At 38.8% G+C, this 24,933-nt stretch overlaps 3 protein-coding genes across 4 annotated transcripts in view; 2 read left to right on the top strand and 1 right to left on the bottom strand.

Annotated features, from left to right (window-relative positions):
- Positions 1–2,546: 2,546 nt before the first annotated feature.
- tbata (thymus, brain and testes associated) lies at positions 2,547–9,073 on the top strand. Its single transcript, XM_029456533.1, has 9 exons — positions 2,547–2,577; positions 2,776–2,970; positions 6,121–6,282; positions 6,391–6,479; positions 6,791–6,940; positions 7,255–7,336; positions 7,903–8,062; positions 8,141–8,181; positions 8,835–9,073. The coding sequence occupies exons 2-9, from the start codon at positions 2,874–2,876 to the stop codon at positions 8,909–8,911; spliced, it is 858 nt and encodes a 285-aa protein (XP_029312393.1). The 5' UTR covers positions 2,547–2,577; positions 2,776–2,873; the 3' UTR covers positions 8,912–9,073.
- Positions 9,074–12,556: 3,483 nt separating this feature from the next.
- star2 (steroidogenic acute regulatory protein 2) lies at positions 12,557–19,808 on the top strand. Its single transcript, XM_029456360.1, has 7 exons — positions 12,557–12,640; positions 12,746–12,853; positions 12,934–13,070; positions 13,165–13,323; positions 13,595–13,779; positions 15,712–15,805; positions 19,384–19,808. The coding sequence occupies exons 1-7, from the start codon at positions 12,577–12,579 to the stop codon at positions 19,486–19,488; spliced, it is 852 nt and encodes a 283-aa protein (XP_029312220.1). The 5' UTR covers positions 12,557–12,576; the 3' UTR covers positions 19,489–19,808.
- Positions 19,809–20,009: 201 nt separating this feature from the next.
- Positions 20,010–24,933, bottom strand: part of adamts14 (ADAM metallopeptidase with thrombospondin type 1 motif, 14) — a 40,025-nt gene continuing 35,101 nt past the window's right edge. For both annotated transcript variants that reach the window (XM_029456359.1, XM_029456358.1), the window contains exons 18-22: positions 24,374–24,506; positions 23,980–24,187; positions 23,297–23,426; positions 22,556–22,663; positions 20,010–22,436 (exon numbers count right to left, since the gene is read on the bottom strand). In XM_029456359.1, coding sequence (XP_029312219.1) covers positions 21,892–22,436; positions 22,556–22,663; positions 23,297–23,426; positions 23,980–24,187; positions 24,374–24,506 — 1,124 coding nt within the window. In that variant the 3' untranslated portion in view covers positions 20,010–21,891. The remainder of the gene's footprint in view (positions 22,437–22,555; positions 22,664–23,296; positions 23,427–23,979; positions 24,188–24,373; positions 24,507–24,933) is intronic.

Below are 24,933 nucleotides of genomic sequence, written 5' to 3'. Positions count from 1 at the left end.
AATGTCATAGACCTCCAGTTAGTTAAATACAATTAACTGCCAAGCGGATGCAACCTACAGTAGTCTTTAGTCAGTGCACATCAGCTCAGGTAAACATGCAGAAGTGTGACATTTTTCTACTTGCAAATATACAACATGTATGAATAATAAGGTTTCCAATAATAAATAAATCATGAATACATTTTCTTTCAAGGAAATTCCTCAAGAAATCAAAAAACACGACTAACTCCAATAATTGTCTCACAATGTTTCATATAATTAGGATCAAATTACATAGTTCTTACCAGGAAACCTTTAGGAAATTATTTGGAAATAGCAGACACATGACATAAAGCATTATCAAATCATCCAGTAACAATAACAATAACTTTAGCAGAAGTATGCTTCTTTCCCAAAACCTACATAATATACAAAGAAAGTCAATAAAGAAAATGTTGGGTAACAATTTCTTTATTCAACTCATTCAAAGTTACAAAAGACTGATAGAAGATGTCACTCATATAGAAGCAGTGTGGATAAAGTTTTAAAGGATCCTTATAATAAAGCACCACCATATCCCAGAGTGTCCTTTTTAACAAATCATCACCAGAGTGCAGCACTGGAGTACATGTTTCCAGTTGAGTTTTTCCTTGTTAAAAGCTTTTACATATATGTGTGAAGTACAATTGGCTGTGATTCATTAAGGTGGAGTATTATCATTACAGTGTGCTTTCCTGCCACATCTGAAATGGGAGGTATTATTATTTTGTTTCCATTGCCATATCGTCCTCTTTTTTCAATGTACTAGTTGTATGTGACCTACTCCAGTCATTCACATTCAATTATCATCTCAACATTTATTGGACACCATGTCCTTTTCTAAAAACTGATTGAAAAAAAGAACAGTAAATATGTTACAGGATGTTATGCTGCTTCTAATTTCACAGCAAGCTGTACAAACGAAAATAATTTGAGGTGCCGTGTCATCGATATTGTGAGTCATGGTGACAGCTGCTCCAACCTCCTCTATACCACCCTGCCTCTGGTTTGGTCGGATCAATCTACATAACAGCCTCTCCTGTTGTTCCTCACCAGCTATCAGTACGCCAGACGAGGGTTTTAACAAAAAGCGAGCTTTAATGAAACAAAGCCAAAAACGCAAAACAACTGAGGGAGCAGGCTATAAAAATACAAAAGGTAAAAAGTAAACTTTTGATGACAAACCATGATGACATGAGGGAACACGGGGAACATCTAGTACCAAGGGTGTGAACATTTCAAAATAAAAAATAAAAAGATTTATCCTGAAGGGAACATGAAAGTCTGTACCAAATTTCTTGGCAATCCATTGAATAGTTTTAGGAAGTCAGAGAGACATTACACCAAGCGCCACCAGCATGTGTTGATACAGCGGGAACACACATATTACTTTATATTACTTTTATTACCCTGAGAAAATATGAAGGTTTTTGACTCAAAACTATGCGATTTTACATAGTTTTCAACCAATATTATTACTATAGATAACACTTTAAGACTAAGCTTGCTATAGTTAAATTATTATTTTATTATTTTTCACATAATTGTGAAAAATGTTTCCCCTGTAAAATCATATTATGTAAATATGTAAAATAATATTATGTAAAAATCTAACTTTTAAATGTTTCTAGGCTGTATTTGATCACTAAAAATTATTTAAAAAAAGATATATATTATATTGTAAACCTGTGCAATAAGGCACCATTCAGCACATGATATTAATTCATATAGACACATAGTGTTAATACAGTTTTAATAAAGACAGTACAACAGTGCAACAGGACATTAATGGCTATTTCTTGACAACCAATTCTACATTGGTTGCCTGGTATCTGCTGTAACAACAAGACTCTAGTCTAGAGTCCCTCCTCCCAAATGTTGTTTTCATTTAGGATAACCTTCATATTGCTTTTTTTATGAAATGAACCTGGGAATGATCAACAATGGTCCACCACCAGTTGTTTTCCTCACGTATACTCAACCCCAGGAGTACAAGAGACATTTTAAGTATATGCATCTCTTGAGACGCATCTGCTCTCACCAGCAGCATGTTGTTCAAGTTCAGAAGCCTCTTATCACAAAACATAAAAGCAATTTCCCAGCGGATGTCTACAAGTATATGGTATGCTGTGTGATATTTAGCTCAAGTGATGCATTGCTGTGAATCGGTCCAACATCTTGTTGAACATCGGTCCACATCATTATGTGTTTTCAAGAAAGTAAAGAATCATCGTTCTAAACATTTAACAAATGTATTATGAATAATACAAGCCAGAGGCAGCATGACCCATTAATCATATTCAGAGCGCACCAATATTCACATGACTCCCATCAGATTCATTTTGAACAATTATATAGCTAATGTAGACTTTACTTGACTAAGTTATTTAATTAATAGTTTCTTTCTAGTCGCTTTACATATGAAAATCCTGTCTGAATGAACTGGAATGCCAGTCACCCATTGTGCCATTGTCTCCTGTTTAGTAAAGGTTTCTTAGCAACAAAGACAACACAGTGCTTGAAGCACTAAAGGTTGTGAGCTGGAGGACGTTTTCAGAGGTGAAGTGATTATTTTAATGTATTTAGAATCATTTAGAACACATTTCTTGAACAAACTTGAAATGCAAAGTTGTCTTTTGAAGTTAATTAAATGTGAATACTCTGTGTGTTGTTCCTTGTAAGGTTTTAGTTTTTAACAAGTTTGGTACCAACTTCCAGACTTTACTTGAACTTATTTACTTTCTTTCACTCCTTCAGATTTAAGCAAAAGCTCCAAATGTCCCTCCGAGAGGACGACAGGGGAGAGGAGCCGCAGTCAAACTTATCAGGTGCCATTCATCCCTGAACTCACAAAGATGTCGACGAAAAGCAATACGCGCTTCGGTGCCTTGAGTCATCACTCATTCTTCTCCCGACACAACCCTCATCCGCATAGGGTGAGACATATTCAAGGTGAGCATGATGGAATCCACTTGCTTTATGAAGATGATTGATTTGCAAATTGATTTAAAAGTTGGAAAAGGTCTTGCCATATGCTTCTAAACTAGTTTATTTATGTAGTACAGACATCAGTCGGTGTTTTGAACATTTATTTGTGATTTCCCTGATTGTGCCGGAAGAAATAGTCGGCACATCACTCTGGTTACAATCTAGGTTCTCAAAATTAGATGTCTGGATGGAAGATAGATGACTGTAACCCCTCAGTGTGAGCTTTCAGTTTAGTGTAATTGCACTGTTGAATGGAGCAATTCATATTTATCAAATTATACCATCTATTCCAATAAATGATATATTACTGCTCTATTATGTGGTTAAAATTATGCATATTATGGTATTTTCCTAACACCTATTAGTAATGAGTGCTTCCATTTAGAGGCTTTTGTTATTAAAGCTGCACTCATTTGTGGAGTCACTTGTGCTGACAAACCCACAGATCACTCCGTGGTTCTCCTTCAGCTCTACGAAGCATTTTAGCATTGTTTTGGTTCAGTCTCAGCTTTTTTCAGCCAAGCAAAACACTGAAAGTCTAAAGCCGTGCTAGCTACTCTGTGAGGCTCTAGTTACAGTAGTGCCTTGAGCTAAATGCTAACGTCAGCGTGCTAACATGCTCACAATGACAACGCAAGCATGTTTAGCGGATGTTTACAATGTCCATCCTCTTAGCTTAGCATGCTACCAATTGCTAATTAGCACTAAACACAAAGCACAGCGGAGACTTATGGGAATATCATTAGTTTTGTAAGTATTTGGTCATAAACTAAAGTATTGGAGAAATCGAAAATCTGACCTGATGGAAGTGTAAGATGAAATATCAAAGTTACTACAATTCAGCTTCTCAGGACCCACATGTCCGTACCAAAGTTCACATTAATCCATCCGATAGTTGAAATATGTGTGGCTCTGCAGGACAAAAGTCAGTGGATCACCAAACTCAGTAGGATTCCTCCTCTGGACACCGTGTATATGTGTACAAAATGTCATGCTAGTCCATTCAATAATTGTTAAGATGTTTTCCAAAAAATTAAATAAAAACTGGTAGTGCTAGAGGAAAAAAACAGGGATCACCAAAGTCATTAGAACTCATATAATGCAAACGTTGAATGTCTGTACAAATCGTGACATTGTGGCTAAAATCTCTAATAAACCCACTGTACACTGCCCGCCCAGCACTAAATGGCAGGGAGACTGTCAGGGTTACTGAGGCTGAACAGCAAATGCAGACGCTGGGACAAGCAGGTGGGTGAAAGGTAAGTCTTAAGCCAACCCAGCGGGGCGGCTGGATGAATAGATGAGACTGGCAGGTTCTCCTGGAGAGTTGAGAGCAGGCGTTAGTGAAGTAAGCAGGCAGGCAAAAAGAAAAACAGGCAAAAAATAAAACTGCCAAAAACACTAGTGGAGGCAGTGGAAATGGAGCACACAGACAAACCATGTATGCAATCCAGCAGAGTTTCAGCAGTGAAGGAGCTGGCTTGATTGATGGGCAGGTGTGCCGATTGCTGATTATGGCCAGTCGAGTGGTGAGCTGGAGAGAGGACAAGAGGGAAGCAGGGAAACAAACTAACAGACGAGGGAGGAACCGTGACACAAGTTAATAAAAAAAAGGGGCATTTAAAAGCTAAAGACACATATATTTCACCGAAGAGTCAAGATGGTAATATGTTTAAAGTTAAAATATAGTTTTTACAGCTTGTTCCACAACATTTTTCCTTTGCTATTATCAGATGCTTTGCAATCAGAAACATCTGGTCTCTCACTATAACAACTTAGGTGTTACTTTATCTTAAAATGTCTAAATAAAGGCATTAACAAGGGGTATGTATACTTACTTATTTATTTATAACCTTTATTTTACCAGGATAGGTCTCATTGAGATTAAAAATATATTTTTCAAGAGCGTCCTGGCCAAGATAGGCAGCAGCATAGTTACAAACAAAAAAAAACCAGGCACAATCACCACATTAATTAAAACCTTTACAGACACAGCGGTCTGCTTCAATGTCTTTAAGAGTTGCTTTAAATCTGTTCAGAGACCAGCTCTCTGAGTTTCAGCTCATTCTGCAGCTGGTTCCAGGCAGCCGGAGCAGCGTAACTAAAAGCCCTTTTTTTCAAAAGTTCTAAAATGTGAGGTTTAAAAGAAAGAGAATCGTCAATGATAATGATAATAACAAAATATTTGAACTGAGACACAGATTCAATCTCAGAACCCTGTGAAGTGGTGACAGGAGGGAGGTTCAAGTGTTTGGTTGTTGCTTTCGAGATCATCATGAGCTTCGTCTTTCTTGTCAGAGATTTGAAGAGAGTCTTTTACAATACAAGGTGGAAGCTCTATCACATTTTTATTTCCAGCTATTGATTTAATAGTTTTCCAGAATTTAAGGGGATTATTTAAGTTATTTGTGGTTTCAGTTTGGAAATAATCAGATTTTCTGATTTTAACAGTGCATGCATTTCGCAGCTGCCTGAAGAGCAGCCAATCCGACCCAAGACCTGTACTCCTGGCTTTTGACCATGCCACATTGCGCTTGTGTAGTAAATCAGAGAGATCTGATGTGAACCATGCATTATCTCTGCCTTTTACTCTGTACTTTCAACACTGCCTATCAACAATTATAATAAAACCATCATAAAAGAATTTCCAGACATTTTCAACATCGGAAATGAGATTGATTTTCTCCCAATCGAAGAGAAACAGGTCGTGAAAGAAACCTTGCTCCACAAAATGTTTCATATCACGCTTTATGATGACACGGGGTTCCAGCCAGTTCCAGTTAAGGTCACCCACAATGACAATTTCACTATAGTTAAGACTGGACACAAGCTGCATTAAAGATGGTAAAGTCACTGACAGCTGAAGGTGGTCTGTAGCAACCAACGACAGTGATATGGAGAGCTTTTGATACTTCCATACTATATGTATACATTATATGTATATGCGATATGGTACATGAGAGAGACGACTGCATCATTGGCAGAAGTGGTTTTCATCCCTGAGGGAGTTTTCTTTGATAGTCCCGCATTTTTAAAGCACTTTATCTTGTGTGCGTGTGCGTGTGCGTGTGCGTGTGCGTGTACGTGTGCGCGTGCGTGTCTTCTTTCCCACAGGACTCAATGGTCGGCCCGTTTGCATGGTGAGGGATGATTGGTTTGTTTCCTCGTCATTATTTCCTCATCCACTTCTCAAGAGCCACGTCTTCAGGAAAGCATCCTTTGATTTCCCGCTCACTCATAATCTTAATGCAGTCAGTAGTAACAAAAACAAATCGGGTATGGTTACAGTCACACACGCCGACTACATTTTCTCATTACTTTTGGAAAGCTCTGCCTTCCAAGATTGTAAATGAGCGTTGGTAATTTTTCCTCTTTATTTCACAGCACAATTTTCAGAAGCCTGGAGAGATGAACTTAAAGACCTTGCTGCAAAAGTCAGTTTGTCTTCTCAAGCACAAAAGGACAAAAAAGAAGTATGTTTATTGCTCTAATTATTGTAATCTGCAGTACAGTATGTCCTGGGTTTCTTAACAGCACTGTAGACTTGACGCCCTTGTCAGTTGCTTTACTTGCTCATTTCAATGAATACAGATTACATATTATCCAGTGCCTGGCAATAATAAAGTGAAAACGTTATGGTATATATATTTATTTTGCCCTGGATTGAGTCTCAGAGGTAGCGCTTCTTCCCAGGTCTTAAAAACAAGCTCATCCAACCAATGTTTCTAGTTCTTACGTTTCTAAATTACAAACTACCAAGGAGCATGATTTTGTTCTATTCCAGGTCCAACCCGAGGAAGAATTTGTCCGCCGAAAGACCCAATATTCAGCTGAAACCGGGAGAATCGTCCCTCCGTCCACCAACTCTTACCAACACAGATCCCATTCCCAGCGCCTGATGTATCCTCAGCCCCTCCATGATCAAGAACTCATGGTGAAATACTCCACTGATGTTCAGCTTTCCTTTTCCAAAGTTAGAAAAAGTGTTATTAGGGGTAGTTTGGGGTTCTATTGGAGCAAAGACATGACATACTTTACTACAGAGAAGAAGGGTCAGCGGCAGATCAAAAGTAGATTTCCAACAACATAGATAATAACTACTCAGAGGAGACAGCTTTCCCTCCGAAGGTTGTAGGTAAATAGCTTCCAGTCACCAGGCCTGTTGAGAAAATCTGAAGAAACGACTTGAATATATAATGATGTGGTTTGCAAAATAATGTTGTGATAGTCCTACTGCTGTCTCATCAGGTGTTTGAGCTACTTTGTCAGATCCTGCAGACAGATTCCCTGTCTTCAGTCCAGCAGTGGCTTCTGCTTGCAGGCCAAAGAGGTAAAAATGCTGAAAAACATTTAAGTTGGTGCATGCCAATTTTGAGACATTAGAGCATATTGTTATAATTACATAAATAAGAGCATTGTTCAGAAGGTCGACAGAAGACAGGCAGCTTCAATTATGATACAGAATTTCTCAATCACGTCAACCATCACAATTAAGTCAAAGTTAAGAAATGCAGATTTTTTTTAAAGGGTCAAAATTAAAGCAGCAGCAGAAGAAGAAATGACCTGACTTTTGTCCCTAATATGATCCAAGCTCCAAAAACAGTGAATACTACATTTCCCACAATGCAGCAGAATGCTTTCATTAGAACTTCCCAGTCTGGAAAATAAATCTTTCAAACTGCACATGTCCAGTTTGTAATTTTGCACTTACAATCAGTTAATTGAGTAATGTTTCCAAAGATAATCATTATCTTTTCCAACTATTCATTCTATTTCATTTCTGTTCATCGGTTAATTGTTATCTAAATGAATAACTGAAAGAGCGTATAATTGCTCTGCTGATGAGAGAATCGCTGAACTCTTTTTCTGGTATTATGTGGCGTGGTGTACCCTCAGAGAAAGACCTGGTGATGGGGATGATCAAGCAAGCTCTGGATGGCGTCGACCTCTCGGGTCATAGTCAGCAGAACTTCCAGCAGCTCCAGGCTTCACATCCAGGTGCTTCTCCGTCTGGTCCATCGTTCGACCAGTCCTGGAGAAAACCACAGAGAACGAGGTCAATTTTTCACCTGTTTCTTGTTTTCAAATATGTTTCAAGCTCAGCTTTTTGAACGTTGTTTATTGAACTCCACAGCTCATACAGAGGGAGCCAAGCTTTCGGCGACGACAAACCCGGTAACTAAATGGTGCACTCGTTTTTTTGTCATTCTTAATACGTCAAAGTACCAGAACAAGTTTTTCTTCTTTTTTTCCTCCTGTCTGCTGTCGTCTTTTTATTGCAGGTGTCCTCCCATAATCCTTCACATTTCACTAAAGCTAAACAACCATCACAGTTTATGTGCGTCCTTGGCTTAAATCACAGCTCTTTCCCTAATATGAAGCAACCCAGACTCGTTTCATTCGGCAGCAGTCTTTTACATGGCACATCAGGGCGTCCTGGAAGTCATTAAGGTCCACTTTTAAAAATGTTCTTTTTTTTTTATGTGTTATTTTCCTCCATTGAATTTGCCTTGGGTGTCCTTCGTGATTGTGGTGTGTTTTTCTTTTTCACATAAACGGTAAACAACTTTGCTATTTAAAGCCAATACTAGAGGAAATATGCATCACAACAGGATCAAAACAGTGATTATACAGTCTCTCAACTTTCAGAAGTTCTGTATTGTATACACTTTTACCTCTGATGTGGATATAAGTCATCCGGTATGAAAGGGTTTATCTTTCGTCAAGTTGCCTGCCAAAAGAGACCAGAACATTTAGAGGTTTCTAAAGAGAACAGATGGACCCATGGCAAACCTTAAATGACTTGCTTTGTGTGACTATTTTTGCAGAGAGGATTGGAAATGCAGAGGTCCTTGAAGTCCACGCAGGATCTTCAGGATCATCCACTTCAGCACACGGGGAGTGATTAGGTTGAAAGTAGTGATATCTGTATTATGGTTTCCTTTTAATGAGATTGAATTGTTTATTGGTTTCCTTGATAAATGATATAGCAAGTTTTCTTCAGCATATTTACTCTCTAGATGTTTCTTAGAACACAAGCCAATTTAATAAAAGGAGTTCTCCAGCTTTCATTTGTACTTCATTACAATACACTGTACAATAGGCGGATAGTGTTACATGATACTGTGGAGAGAAAAGCAGAGTGACAAGTTTAACCAGTGTAACCTGTTGTTTGCACGGAAATAAAACTTGAACAATATGTTCATGTGGCTTAATGTGTGCAAAAATAAATATGTATATATATACACACATATTTTGACAGTAGAGAATAGAGAGTGAACACATAGGGTCAGTGAAAAGATAAAAAACACAGACAGAATTGCAGCCCAGAGAGAAATTCCTGTGTGCACTCCGGAGACTCTGACACATTTCTTTCCAATTTCTATTCCAACCACCTATTCTCAAACCTTTCACAAAACTGTCACCTCCAATCTGAAAGGTTTTCTCCAAATGCTACTGCCACGATGATTACTTGAGAGGAAGACTGACAACTATAGCTGCTAAAGGAAATCAGTAATAAATAGCACACTAAACATACGTGTGGCCACTTCGCCTCTCTTGCTCGGACCACGTCCATCTTCAAACTTGACCTTCATTTTGATCGCAACTACACATTTGTAAAGTTTCGTAAATTTAACTTGCACGATATTGTGGTAACAAAATATGTCGTCAGACAGACAGTTCAGGCAGGCTGCCAGGCAGACACCTGGCAAATTACTCAAAACAGCTTCTGTGGTAGTTCCTGCTGCAGTAGGTGTCTTCAGGAGCACATTCTGCTGTGATCACACACACACACACACACACACACACACACACACACACACACACACACACACACACACACACACACACACACACACACACACACACACACACACACTGTGTACCAGCGTTGTTGTTTTGGCTGGTAAAAAAGGTTCTCCTCTAAGAAGTCTGACCTTGTACTCGCATGCATTTTTTCCGTCCTTGAGCACAACATACTGTAGCATCAACAGTGACACTTTCACTGTTTGTGTGTCGTTATTAATTGTTGAGTTATTTGGCTTCCTAATGCTTTGATAATCTCCCATAATGTGTGTGTGTGTGTGCATGTCTAATTTATTTCTTATTTCTAACTTTAATAAGAGAATCACTTAACAAAAGATTCATTAATGTGTCGACTTAGCTGCTTAATGGCATGTACTGTACGTTACACAGTAAAAAAGTGTTGTCTTCAAACTCAACCTTCATTTTGATCTCAACTACAAACCTGTAAAGTTTCTTGCTTTTCTCTAAAGTATTTTCTGTTTATTTCTGTTTTATATATTAAACTGTAAAAATCATTCATCTTTAGACGCTAGTCTGCTGTTGTCTAACACCATTGTAAACAAAAATACTAATTATTTCAAGCATGATGGAGGAGATGTATTAAGTTATCATGTTGCAATGATCTGCAACAAACTTTCAGAAATTCTGAGACGTATCTTAGCTCTGCATTTCACTTTGGTGCCACTTAATGTTCTCAAACTGTTTTGTAATGAAGGCCCATTTTGTAAACGATTTGGAAACATCTTCATGCTGAGCAGCCCGGTGACTATTCACAAACAAGTCCTTGCTATGCCTCTTCCCTTTTCGTGTGACCGTAGTTTGAGGTCAGCTGGCCTGGTCAGCAGGTGAAGTTCAGCATTGACGTCATGAATCCTTCTCACAAGGACACCTGTTGGCTGCGGGCGATAACAGGCAGCTGCAAGGCAGCATTGAGAAGAGAGGGCGGCACTCGGCCCTCTACCAAATATTTTACAGATATGACAGCTCTTCACACAAACACAGAGAGCTCACAAAAATCATTCGATGAGAGGAGACGCCCCTCCGAAGTGATAAGGTGGAGTTGAAATTAAATAGTAGACAGAATTCAGGTCAATGGAAGATTCTGGTTTTTACCCTGAAAAGGAGTCAGTGTGTGTGTGGTGAATGAATGAATCATTGAAATGAAATCATCCAACACAGTATCTGAAATCGTAATCCACAAAGACATGGTAACTAGCAACGACAATAAATATTAAATGAATGAAGGAACAGATGATAAGTGAATGAATGAAATCATAAACCAATATTTTGTCTACAAAATATTATTCACACAGACATGAATAAATAAATGAAATGAAATGACAAACGGGTATTGTGTACAGTAGACATTGTAACTCTTCTCTGAAAAGGAGTCTTTTCAGAAATGAATGAAAAGCCAAACAAATTATGTAAAACATGAATTTATTAAATAAAATTCAACAATAAAACTTTTTGTCCAGGGCCATTACTGTTCATACACACACACACACACACACACACACACACACACACACACCCACACACACACACACGGTAACTAGGCAAACATGATTTTTTTTCAAATGTATGCAGGCAAAAGCGAGCGAGTGGTGGCCTCTCTGACATCAGACTATTAACATTTTTCCTAATTGGTGTGCAGAGATTTCCTTTAACCTTTAGCTACAGCATGTTTTCCCTTTCATGTAATAAACCCCATAATTAATAATTATCATTCAGATGACTTCATGTGTTCCGAGGAGTATTATTGACGATTTAGCCATCGAGGAATTAATCATGCTGTCAAATTGTGCTCTCAATTTATAATCTTCATGCCATTAGTCTTGCCTTGTGTGCATCCTTTACACATTGCTCTGATGCTCTTTTCATCTTGGATTGAGATATGTTTATATACTTAAGGTTAGGTTTCAGATTTGTCTTTTTTTTTTTACAGAATAAAAACTTTGATGATACTGCGGTTGCCATCCAGTTCGGAGTGCTTCATGGATACAAATGTGTGCACAATGACTGCAAAGAACATGGCCTTCTTAAATAAAGAGCAAGTGCACAAATTATTTATGTTCATTATTAAACAAATTTGTTGTTTTTTCTCCACAACAAGCCAGTTATGGCTCAAAACATTGTACTTTTGATCAAATTATAAAGTGGAAATAAAAAATAATGAGCAACCCATGTCACTGGTCCTCTGGGAGAATCCGCTAAACCATGTCTGCAGGCGGATTTATGTGTTGTGCTCTCCAGTGGGCGTGCAACATATACATTAGCAAATTTCACTGCTTTGAAGTTATGACAGCTGTGGAGTAAACATATTAGTTTCTGTCGCTGGCTTGCTGCTCGGAATTCAAATGTGAGGATTTAATTGAAACGTATTCTGGTTTTGTTCAGGTGAAAAGATGTCTCGCCATCTATTAAAACTGAAATAAATGTCATTGAAGTATAAAAGTGTTAAAGTGTTTTAGACTATAACCTTTATTTCAATGACATGTCCATGACAATATGTCTCCCACATGGTTTAGGTTTTAAAATGATGATTTAAAACTCAGCAAATGCACTAAACAGTTACTGTTAGATTTTCCTCTCTGCCTTGCACCTAATGATGTGTTTTAGTTAATAAAACTCTTGTCAAGTGTGTCCTTCAGGTCCTATCTTCGTCTCTGGCCCTTATCTCTGCGGAGAGACCTTCACAGGCCATATAAAAGAGTGGAGACGCACACTGCTGCTTTGCTGTCACTGCCAAAGACAGACAACATGCTGCCTGCTGTTGTAAAGCTCTGCTGTGGAATCTCCTACCCACATCTGAGGAGTCTGGCAGGTAATCACTTCGTCATCTCTGTCTTCCTTTTGTTGCAAATGCTGCATTCTGGGTAAGACGGCTGAGCTTTTGTTTCTCTTTTGTGTCTCTTAACTTTTCATGCAGGACTTCAACGCACAGCTGTGGCAGTGATAGGCCAGGAGCTCACACACCTGCAGAGATGGGGACAAGTCCAACATCACATGAGAACACATGCTGGATTCAAGTATAATGGTACAAAAGTTTTAAAAATAATAATAACTCTGGTTTCAGAGTGTAGTTGCTGTAAGATTACTAAGAAGAATCTTTTGCAGAGCCCAAACCTGAAGATATAAAGCCTGCGCCTTCGAAAGATGATCAGCTGTTCCATGTACAACAAGGCCAAGAAGCAATGAGAAAAGCTCTCTGCATGTTGGAAGACACACAAGGATGGAAGGTCGAGATCACAGAGGTAACAATATTCAAATTATAGTGCCTTTTTTCTTCTCCGAAGTTAATCTGTGTCCATTGTGTAACGATTCTGCTCGTTTTTTGCTCGTTTGTAGAGCGACGGAGATGTAATTTGTAGCAAAGTGATGCCGGGTGCCGGGAAGGTCTTCAGGCTGGAGGCGATCTTGGAGGCCAGCGTGGACGAGCTCTACGACCTCCTGTTTGTCCGAGTGGAGGAGATGCAACAGTGGAACCCGAGCATACAGCAAATCAAAGTGAGCTGCTGACATTAAGTATTTTATCAACAGTGAAACTATAACCTAGAAAAATACCATACGAATACTATGGAAGCAGCTCAGAGTTATGAGATCTGTATTTTCTTTACACTTTTCCTAACTAGCCTAGAAAGCCCTGACTTATTTTCTTATTTTATGAAGGTCTAGCACATTTCTGCCAGAAGCCATAATTCATTGACGTCATGCTATATATATGCAAAAATGTATTCTGACATTACATTGCAACTCATCGTATTTGTGTCTCTTGTAGGTTCTGAAGCATGTTGGACCCGAAACGATTATCACTCACGAGGTTTCAGCCGAGACGGCGGGAAATCTGATTGGCCAAAGGGATTTCCTGAGTGTCAGACACAGTTGCAAACGAAATTCCAGTGTTTATCTTGGAGGAGCAGCAATTCAGCTGGAGTCCTTCCCACCTCAGGCAGGCTTTGTGAGGTAGGATCATGCAGCATGCAGACCAGGCCTCTCAAAATATACAGTAGAGTAATCTCAGTCTTTCAGACGTCAGAACAAAGCGTAAAAAACATCTTTCAACTCTACAGTAATGAACCAGCGGAGTGTTTTAATTTGGTTTTACAGTTAATTTGCTCAGCACCAGCTAATGAGAAATGTTTTAACAGACGCGTGTCAGAGGATTTTAAAAGAATGCATGCATAGAGGAATAACACAAAAGAGAATAAAAGCACCCTTTTATAGCCATTAGATACTAAAGGCCCTGTCACACATATCCGTATGACAGAAACGTATGCCGGCGCATACGAAATATTGGCCAATAGGTTGATATAAATTAAGGGTAAGTTGTGATCGTTTGAAGGACGCAGACGTTACGCCGAACATGCCAGACACGTATGTCTAACGTCACGTAACGTCTGCATATCTTATGAAGCACACGTCGGGTACGTCCGGTAATTTTGAACATGCTCAAAACATCAGCGTTCAACAGCGCACCCCAGCGTAACACAGTGAGCTCTTAACGAATACTACTTATACCTTACCTTATATCAACGTAAACCAGCGTGTTGCCGATATTTTGTATATCTTATGCATTCGTTGGGTATTCGTCTGATACATTTTGTATAAGTAAGTGATACTCTATCAATAGGTTAGATATGCGTATCTGTATATGTTCACTTTTCCGATCTGATGAAAAGTTGGACGTAATTGGACTCAACTTTTCATCGGATCGGAAAAGTGAACATATACAGATACGCATGTCTATACGCATGCTATACAACATATCGGCAACATGCTGGTTTACGTAGATATAAGGTAAGGTATAAGTAGTATTCGTTAAGAGCTTGCTGTGTTACTGCTGGGGTGAGTTGTTGAACGCTGATGTTTTGAGCATGTTCAAAATTACTGGACGTACCAGACGTGTGCTTCATAAGATATGCAGACATTACGTGATGTTAGACATACGTGAATACGGAATACGTAGGTGAACATTTACCTACGTAAATATAGTATGTAAATATAGTATGTAAATACATACGTAAATACCTACGTGACTACGTTAGAGGAACGTTAGATATAGGCTACGTCGGCTGACGGTGAACCCTACAGCCAATGTATTGATAACGAGTGGATACCCTATTCCTACCCTATGTTAAGATGATGCTTGACGACGGAGTAACTTATTAAACGTGTTTCTACAGTACAGCTAGCGTTCAGCATTCTAGCCGTTCTCCAGCATCAGCATGACGTGAACCAAATGGCACTTTTCCAGCTCCGTTGGCCAGACGCTGTGATACGTTTTAAATAAGTAAGTGATACGCGATCAATGTTTGACATGCGGATAATAATTTGTTATATATACGTCAGCTACAACACCGCTGTGGAAAAGTTGGACGTATTTGGACTCTGACACATTTTGAGATAATTTTCATGTACACCTGCATACGTTTCTGCCATAAGGAACTGTGTATGTCTGGCTTGTTCGGCGTAACGTCTGCGTCCTTCAAACGATCACAACTTACCCTTAATTTATATCAACCTATTGCCGATATTTTTCTGTCATACGGATATGTGTGACAGGGCCTTTAGATGAGTAAATGGTGCAGATTTTTTTTTTTTTTACTGTAGTTATGCTGCAGCTCTTTGATGCTGCCTTGACATAAATGCCATAAATTAGCATTCAACTGTAATTAGCACGACACATTTTAATTAATTTCTATAATAGCACATTATCTGTAATTAACCCTGGTTGAATACTAATACTATTGACTTTTAAAATCACCAGAAAAGCCAAAGACTTCTTGTGATTTTTGTGTCTACCTAGGAGCACCTCAAACTCAAACACATTTTGAGTTGAGGAAGTGCTCCTTCCCAAAATAAATTGGGTTATTGACTTTGTTTGCATGTTTACAGAGCCGAGGATGGACCAACCTGCATCATCATCCAGGCTTTGAAAGAAGATAGAGGAAAAAGTCGCTTCACATGGCTTCTTAATATGGATGTAAAGGTAAATATACTGCATTTTCCATTTTGTGAGGGATAATTAGAAAAGCATCTGCAGACTCCATTACGTACAATATCCATTCATTGCAATGTTTGTGTTAATACATTAATATTGCACAGATGCACTCCCATCTGTGCAATATTGAATTTGCAGATGCCTTTCTTATTTGTTTACATTGTTTCAAAGCTCCAGCACCTGCAGGCTTTTATCTGATTAGCAGTAAGCTTCTGAGATTGGCCATTTTCTGCTGTTTGCAATATATACACAACTCAAAAACAAAATAATACCACAATACATCAACATGCTAAAATGATGTGGTTTCAGCCTGAGGCAAACAATTGGTCTTAGCTTCTTTAGTCTAATAAATGAACAAAATGCCAAGAAATTACATATTCTTACACCCATTCTCCATATTTAACAGACAAATACAACCGTAAAACACACTTTATTCAAACAGACAGAGGCTAAATAAAACTCAACTAAACCTTCTTGGTTAGGTCATTCCACTGTTTAAACTGAAATAAAGCCGTATTGCAGGGGTATTCAACTAAAAGGTCCAGTTAGAGAAAATTTCCGCAAGCAAAGGTCCGGAGCATCATAATCTCTAACTTGCGTTATGAATTAGTGTGATATATATTGAAGTAGCCCAGTGGCTGTATCAACGTCTGCATGTCATCAACAACTGACTGTCAAATCTAATAAAGAAAGTACAATTTAAAAACATTTAGACAATATTTATTGTCACTTAACATTGAACTATACAGATATATATATAATACTTTAGATATGTATAGTGTTCTTCTCGGGCTGCATTTAAAAATAAAATAGAGAAAATAAACAAAATAGCTTTTGAAAAATTGTGCATCTTAAAATAAAGTGCTTAATCTTAGAAACATAAAATAAAGTGTAGCAGCAGCTTGAGTTTCCCTTTTTCTTTAACTGTTTCACATCTTGATTTAACTCTCAACCAATGTTAGAATAAATCAGTCTCAACACATCTTAACAATTGAACAGTTTAACCCAGACTAGCACATCCTGGGTTAAACCTTTCTCTGTGGCTGATGATGCTGACAGGTGGCCTATTTGCTTTATTTTGTCACAAATCAAAATCACATTGAGCTCTGAGTGCTTATTTTCTGTGCCTTCAGTTCAGACTTGAGTGGGTTTGTTTGGTCAAAAACATTGTGCTTTGTCTCATAGTGGCGTTTCACATCACCACTTCTAATGAGCACCACGGTCACTCGCCTCTCGCCTCTCATCTGTCTGTATTCAGAGTCGCAATGTTTGCCGGTTGGAATGCACAGATTTGATTGGCTGCGTAGCATCACGTGGGATGGTTTAACTCGTATGTAATTGGTCTGTGAGTTTCCTTAACCGCTAAACCAGTGCCGTAAAAATGATGATTCTCTAGTTCAGTGGTCCCCAACCACCGGTCCACGGACCTGGTACCGGGCCGCACAGAAAGATTGAATAAAAAAATATTTTACCGGATACATCTGTCTGTACGTCTGTGTCATGTCAAGACGCTCGTCTGTCACGTGATACTTTACTTCAAAAAATTAAGCCCACAAGCAACAATGAGTGGAAAACAAACGTCTTTAAAGAGCTTTTTTGGAAAAGGGAAAAGACCCAATGAGGAGACATTTAAAAGACAATATCAGGAGTCACTTAAAATACGTGTTTATCGCTACAGGTGATTCTCATGTGCCGCTCTGCATAATATACAGACTCGCAAATGAGGCAACGAAGCCTTCATAACGGCTTCGCCGGCACCCGGCGTTAAAAGACAAGCACTTGGAGTTTTTTGAAAGAAAAAAACATGAACAAGAAGGACATAAACAATTACTGATGGACACCACACCAACACATGCGAGTGCACTGAGAGCGTCATACTTAGTGACTAAGAGAAGAAACCTTTTACTATTGGTGAAAAATTTATACCCCACTAGTTCAGCGTAAAGGTGAGTTTCTTTATGCACTTTATATTTGTTTTTATGCCGGCCGTATTGTTTTTTTCCGTCATATTTATTCCCCCTCACCCTCAATCCGGATATGAGCGCGTCACATAAAAGGGGCGGGGTTTTACAGCATATGACCAATCACAAACAGGGACAAGTGTGCTGTCAGCAGAGTGGCATAATTTGCAAATAAAGAGCAAACTACAATTTTAGACAAATATGAAGACGTTTAACACAAAATCCAGCCTAAAAGTAACACAGTTTAAAATGCCAAATGCAGGAAGGACAGCTGGCAAAAAAAACTCTGACTGTGTGAATGTGTAAATTCATAGATATATGATATCACTGCCCATCGAGGGCATGAGTAGATCTGAATTTAATGACGTGTGTGTATTCCAATAAATGAAGGTGTTGCTTAGATGTATTCTTACAGAGAATAAGATACTTTATCCATCCTCTTGGGGAAAGTATGACTTGTATGATACTATTTTAGTCTTGTTCTTTCAACGGACTTGGGAGCAACTGAAAAATAATATAAAAACATAACTCAAAGTGGAAAGCAGACTTTATTTTATATATTAATAATCACCCACACAACGTTTATTAGATGTGAACCTGTTGATTTACGCATTCACAGATTTATGTTTTCCCAGCTCTTCTTCCTGCATTTGGCAGTTTAAACTGTGTTGCTTTTAGCCTGGATTATGATTGACTGAGGAGGAGGTGTGTGGTGGGGGTGGACAACCAAATAAATCAGCAGCAGAATAGAAAGTTTGGAAGAAAAAAATGATGATTTACAAGAGATAAACTGCCAGGTTTGTGGAGCTATATGTAGCTGGTGCTTAGTGGATTCCAGTATTGGAAAGAGTATACATGTCGTTTACTTATGTGAAAGTATCAGTACAAAAATACAGTGGGAAATGTTTTGTTTTTTTATCTCTTCAGGCCCAAACATTTATTTCGACTATCATCTAAGAAGCTAAGAGGGGAAAGGGTCCCAACACAGTATTTACTGTAAAAGTCAAAGTACCTGAGTATAAATGTACTTTTACACAGGTGCATTGTAGATCAGTTAAAAAGTACTGTTATATTTCTATAGATGGCACTTTGCAGCCTATCAATGATCTAATAATAATAATAATAATTATAACAATAATAATCATCATCATCTAAATGTAGTCAGACTTCAGTGTTTCAACAAGCAATATAAATAGACGGACACTTCAACAGAGCAACAGAAGGGGGGGGGGGGGGATTACATGCAGCAAATGGGGATGCATGCTGTGACAAGGCCATTACCTTTGCTTAAGCTTTATGATTAGCACAATGTGTGGTATGCACGCAACCTAACTGCCTAGCAACATTCGCGTCTGAAGGCAGTTGCTTCAGCCAGCCCTTTAACTCAAAGTCCACTTCCTGGCTTTTTGTTGGTGCTGTCAACTGCAGCTCAGTCTTCCTCGGCAGTTTGCTTTATTTATGCAATTTTTTGCTATTGTTTAACAAAATGTGGATTATGATACTGGAAATTGTGTTTATTGATGTAAATATCGAGCTGTTACTCACTCTCGAACAATGACGGAAATACAATTCATAAGTCTAACTCAGTTCTAATGTTGTTCTCAGGGCTGGCTGCCAAAGTCCATTGTCAATCAGGCTTTGCCCCGAGCACAGCTGGATTTCACCAGACACCTTCGCAGACGTCTCACAGCGAGCGCCACGCTGGGCTAACTGAGTTTGTGTGACATGCAGACTGCAGAAGCCCACTCACAGGGGAAGGCAGGAAGACGGAGGCACAGTGACAGCCTGGCTACTCTTTCAACAAGAGCAGAAACTCTGCCTGGAGGAGACGCTCAGCTCCAGAGCAGGCAGACAGACACCAGTATCAGCAGCCCTGTGCCAGACTGGCAGAAGGCTGCTGACTTATAATAGGAAATAATGTCAGAGTGTGCCACTCAAACCTCAAGATTTCCCGATTAGGAGTCATCAATTGTCTGTTGATACACAACTAACTAAAGGAGGGCATGCACATGACTGGACAAAATGAATAAAGTGCTTGAATGTGCCTATTTTGCCTGATTCATTGTCATCCATCACATTGAAAAATATATTTTAAATACCACATTAATAGCAACACTACATAACAGATGCCTCCTTTTAGGTTAAGGACACTCATGTACAGTAGCTTTTACAAACCGTTTGTCACATAGTCATGCAGTTCAAACAGGAAAGTGAAATAACGAGAATCTGAGTTCTTTCAAACGGGTTTTACTTTGTTCTCCATACCACTTAAAAATTCAATAAATATTAACATTTAAAGCTTTCATTCACGTACGTATATACAAGAACTATACAATACACATAATGCTGTTATGAACTGCAATGCAGGAATGGTGTAACAGTAAGACCAACCAGAGTCTGTAGACTTACAGCATCGCCTGTATTTTTACAATTGCAACATACTTTCCGTTCAATTCCTGGTTGCTAATTTCTTTTCATAACTTGAAATTTACACTATATACATTATTATCTGAAAAATATATCAGTTACAAAAGATAACAATGAGTTTTTTTTTCTTAAATCTTTTTTGTTTTTAAAGCGTTAAGTGACTGACCTCCACATAGGCAGACAAAGGGCATGCTACAGTGGGGTTGGCTTGCAGACAGTCATGATTTCTTTCTTTTTAATCACCTGTACGTTGGATTTGGAAACAAAACCATAAAGAAAGAGCACCGGGGACAGAGAAGCCATGAGGCTCCCAGCAAGGAGTGATGTCTATAAAGTCTGCAGTGTGCCACTGGAATAATTATAGATGTAACAGGTGTCTTATTGTAGTTAATTAAATACATTTTAAAAGCCATTATCAATTTATTTTCATTTAAATGATGAATAAAGAAATGCCTGATTCCGTCTAAAATGAAGAAATACATCTATGAAGACCTCCAAAAATTGTATTTATTTCTTAATGTACAGTTTTCCTATGAGCTAGATTGTTTGGCAACCTCATGGTGACGACAAAACTCCAGGAAGTCTCAGCTGTTAGCCAAGAGTTAGTTACAGCACGCCACTCACTTAAACCAAAAACGGTTGTTTTTTAAACCGATTTTTAAAGTTTACTACAGCAACAGGAGCACGGATTGACTGCCACCTTCTGCTGAGCACACACGTTTCTGTTACTGCTATAAGGGGTTGGACGGAATAAATATTTAGGTGCCACAACGTGGTGGTGTTTTTAAATTAGAGAAATCCTCAAATGGAAGATGGATTATCTGCCCAGAAAATTCAGCATTGTTTTTGTTTGTTAAAGTTCCTCCTGTTGCAAATTTTAAAAATGCACTTCAGGAAAGCACTACTACTGTTTTTGTTCCTTAATGACAGTAAATGATCCTTGAATCCCTGGAAAGTAACTGCAGCAGATAATGAAATGGTGAGAGATATTAGTAAAGGGAACAGAAAATGCAATTAAAAAGCTTAAAAATATATTCTTTTTCAATTCTATTTTAAAATTCTACAAAATCTTAAAAGAGAATAAATTGAAATGATTAATCTGCTAAATTACTTTGCCTTGTGAATCATTAAAACATTAATTTAACTAGTTAATAACTTAGCAATATATTAAGTGATCATGATTTCACACTGGCAGGGTCTATAATTATTATGGTGGCACACTCCGGACTCTATAGCTGACACGTGCACCTCCAAAACCATGGCCTTTGACCTCTCCTCACATGTTCACAATACAAGTTCAATAGTAGTTCTAATGCACTTGAAAAAACAGGATTACACAACTGTACACAGATAAAAACATGAATGTAGCAATGCAGTCATCACATTTTGAACACGTCTTGTAGTCGTTTTAGTTTAGAGCACCTGACACCTTTTTTTTCCTTCCTTTTCATATTTGAAGCACAGAGGGCAGAGCGACACTGCCCACAGATCACTCTGAAGTGTTGATGAGGTAACCATCGCTGGTCTCGTCTAAGTTCACTGGCATGGGAAAAAAAATCTTTGTAAAAAAGAAAAAAAAAGAAAATATCTGCAGCAAGACTGTGAGTCTATGAGATGCTGCACAAAGGGCGAGCTGATGTATGAGAGCGTCTCACTGAGCAGCACGTTCACAACATCGCTCACTGTTCATTTCTGAGCTGACAGGGTTCTGTGACTCGAGTCCCTCTCGGATCCTAAAGCGTCCCTTCTTGAGCCTAAAGTGCTGTTTGGACTGTGCTCTTTAGAGGCACCTCCACTGGAGTCTGCTGTTGGCCGTGGAGGCCCTGGAGGTAGAATAGGCCCCGGGTCTGAATCTCCTTTCCCAGCTGTGAGGGAGGAGTCGCTGGTGGGACCCTGGGGCAGAGCGGCACCTGTGGATGGCGAGGCTTTAGCAGCGGTGGTTGGCACCGGGGCGGTAGAGCGAAGCCGTCTGCCAATGGCTTTAGTGGTTTGCGGCGGGCTCTGGGTTGTAGCGGTTGGTGGAGACTTGGGTGATGCAGAGTGAGAAGGAGCGGATGTCTCAGGTTCAAATGAGGCCACTGGGTTGTTATAAAGCTCAGGAGCATTCGTGGCGAGGTTTTCCTTCTTGTTGCAAGACTCACAGCAAAGCTTATTATATCCAGGGATGGAACAATATCGGGCAAGAACCTCCATTTGACAGAAAATCGATTTATCCCCCAGACATGGCTCATCTAGTGACAATAGGTGAGAAGGACATCACAAATGAGATCGAAAGAAAAAAACATTTCTCCCGTAGATTTTTACATTTGGATCAAAAGGGATTTCTGAAACGAATTATATATTGACTTACTTGAAGAGATTTTGTGGACAGGGTTTTCAGGAGCTCTTTGGTGTACAGCTTCATCTTTTATTGTGGAGTTTTCCATTGTTCCAACGTTGAGAGGAGACACTGACTGTCCTGGAGGGGACGACAACAGTAGACAAAAAATATTCTTGAAGTAGACATTAAACATCAGCCATGACACCCAAGATAAGCGCTCGACAACCTCTTGCTACTGTAAGATGAAGCTTGGTGCTATTTACAAATACCGGACTTGTTCTGAAAAGCTGCAGGAGGGAGATCAGTGCAGACATTAGAACAAAGAAGCTGAACTCCTTCTCAGTTTAGACAGTTTCAATGAAGTATTTGAAAGTTTATTTTTCCTTAGAGCACTTTAACATCTTACCATTCAAACCCCCTCCCCCTTTTGTTTTAGGGGTAGAGGTGGATAAAAAGCCACATAGAAGTGGTGTACATCATCTGAAAGCTGAGACTGAGATTAATTTAAGATGCAGCTTAGAACTGTGACAAATTGTTTTAGTCAGTTAAAATAAATTGTGAAAGTACAGCTTAGAACATTATGATTATGATATATATATATATATATATATATATATATATATATATATATATATATATATATGATAGCTATGCCCATGCTCTATTATGTTTCATTATATGTTCAAAATAAACACATTTTAGTTTTTCGCCATCAATAATGAAAAGGAAATGACTTAGTCATGCTCTGAATTTACATATTGCGGATCTCACCTGGACAAGAATGAAGTTTGCAAATGAGGACTGTTTCTGGCTTCTCGTCCTCACATTCTCCGATGGTGTTGTCGCTGGCCTTGCAGACCACCTGCCTTTGCTGAATCCCTTCGCCACAGGTCACCGAACACTGCCACAACAACCCATCACACACGCATACAAATACACAGACACACACACACGCACACACACACGTTAAATTGGTAGGAAACCTATTTACACTTTAGGAAATGATGCATGAGTCAAGATTTAATTGCTGTGACAGTGTCATGAATCCAAAACAGTTCATTTGTGATTGAGCATTAAGATTGCCATGATATGTTATCATATGTTTGTATGATGTCACTCCGTTACAATGATGTTACCACAACATTTATTTTGTTTAATTCATGTTTATGGCACTTTTCCTGTTATGGCACAATATGCATACCCATTCATATACAAGTGCGAGCATCCTTCTGTGTTTTTATACTTGGCATAAAATGAATAAAACAAAAAGATTGTTTTTAAGTTTACAAATGACCTGACCTGGTATTACCACGGTATTTTAGTTTTAGTTTAGTAATTATTAGTTTGTGTGGTGCAACTCACTTCAATTTAGCAATGCTTAAGTCTCCACTTAATAAACATCTAACACTAAGTTTGAAGAAGAGCAGGTGCAGCTGTCTCTCCTCCTGTCTCACCTGAGACCACGCCCCTGTCCTCCACTGGGCGGGGCACGTGGTGTGGTTGCAGGTCTTCCTCATCTCCGGTCGATCCTCTGTGCAGTGTTTGCTGTGAACGGGCCTGTTGGTGCCGTTGTGGAGCTCCTGCATGCACTGCACGACCCTGGTCTGGTAGCCGAGCTTCCCGCAGGTCTTGCTGCAGGGACTCCACTCCTCCACCACCCACCTGTCAGCACAGTAGGCTCTTTTGAAAACAGTTTTATGTAACCCAGCAATTAAATGTTTTCCCCTCTTGGACAATAATAGTTGTACTCCATGTGATAGTGGACATATGGGGCTGAAAACACTATTATCACTTTAAATGCTGCAATAGCTTTTAAAACATGACCATCTAAAGCTGGAAAGCACTTACGCGGGCTGGCTGCACTCTTGGACATTACAGCGCTTGCGGATAGGTTTTGGCTTTTTGCTGGTCTCACAAAGGTTTCGATGTACCAAGCGGCTATCACTCTTCCTCCTGCATCCATATTTTGTGTACTGTATGCCTGAAGGATGGAAAAGTGTACAAAATAAATCTTCCAGCAAAGAATCATAGAAATACAATGTTTCATCTAGGGCTACATCTGATTATTATTTGCGTTACTGTTTATCTCTTTATTATTTATTTGAATCATTGCTTAGTGTATAATATGTCATAAAATACCAATTTAAATTCGAGTCCATATTGATATGACTTAAGTTGGTTTGTCTGTCTAACAGAAAGCACAATGGAAAGATATTTGATTTGTAATGACTAACAACAGAGAAAATAAGACAATATTGACACTAGAAAAACTGGAACAGCAAATGTTTATCATTTGGCACTTGATTTAAATACGTTTTCTATGAAACGACTAATAGATTCAGTCAGTGAGGGACCTTTTCCACTTTAGACAATAACATGGTAAAAAAAAACAACAACTCACAAACAAC

The sequence above is a fragment of the Cottoperca gobio genome, chromosome 19, assembly GCF_900634415.1.
Source record: "Cottoperca gobio chromosome 19, fCotGob3.1, whole genome shotgun sequence".
In the NCBI taxonomy this organism is placed as follows: domain Eukaryota; kingdom Metazoa; phylum Chordata; class Actinopteri; order Perciformes; family Bovichtidae; genus Cottoperca; species Cottoperca gobio.
Note: the sequence above shows the minus strand (reverse complement) of the source record. Positions and strands in the feature narration are given on the sequence as shown.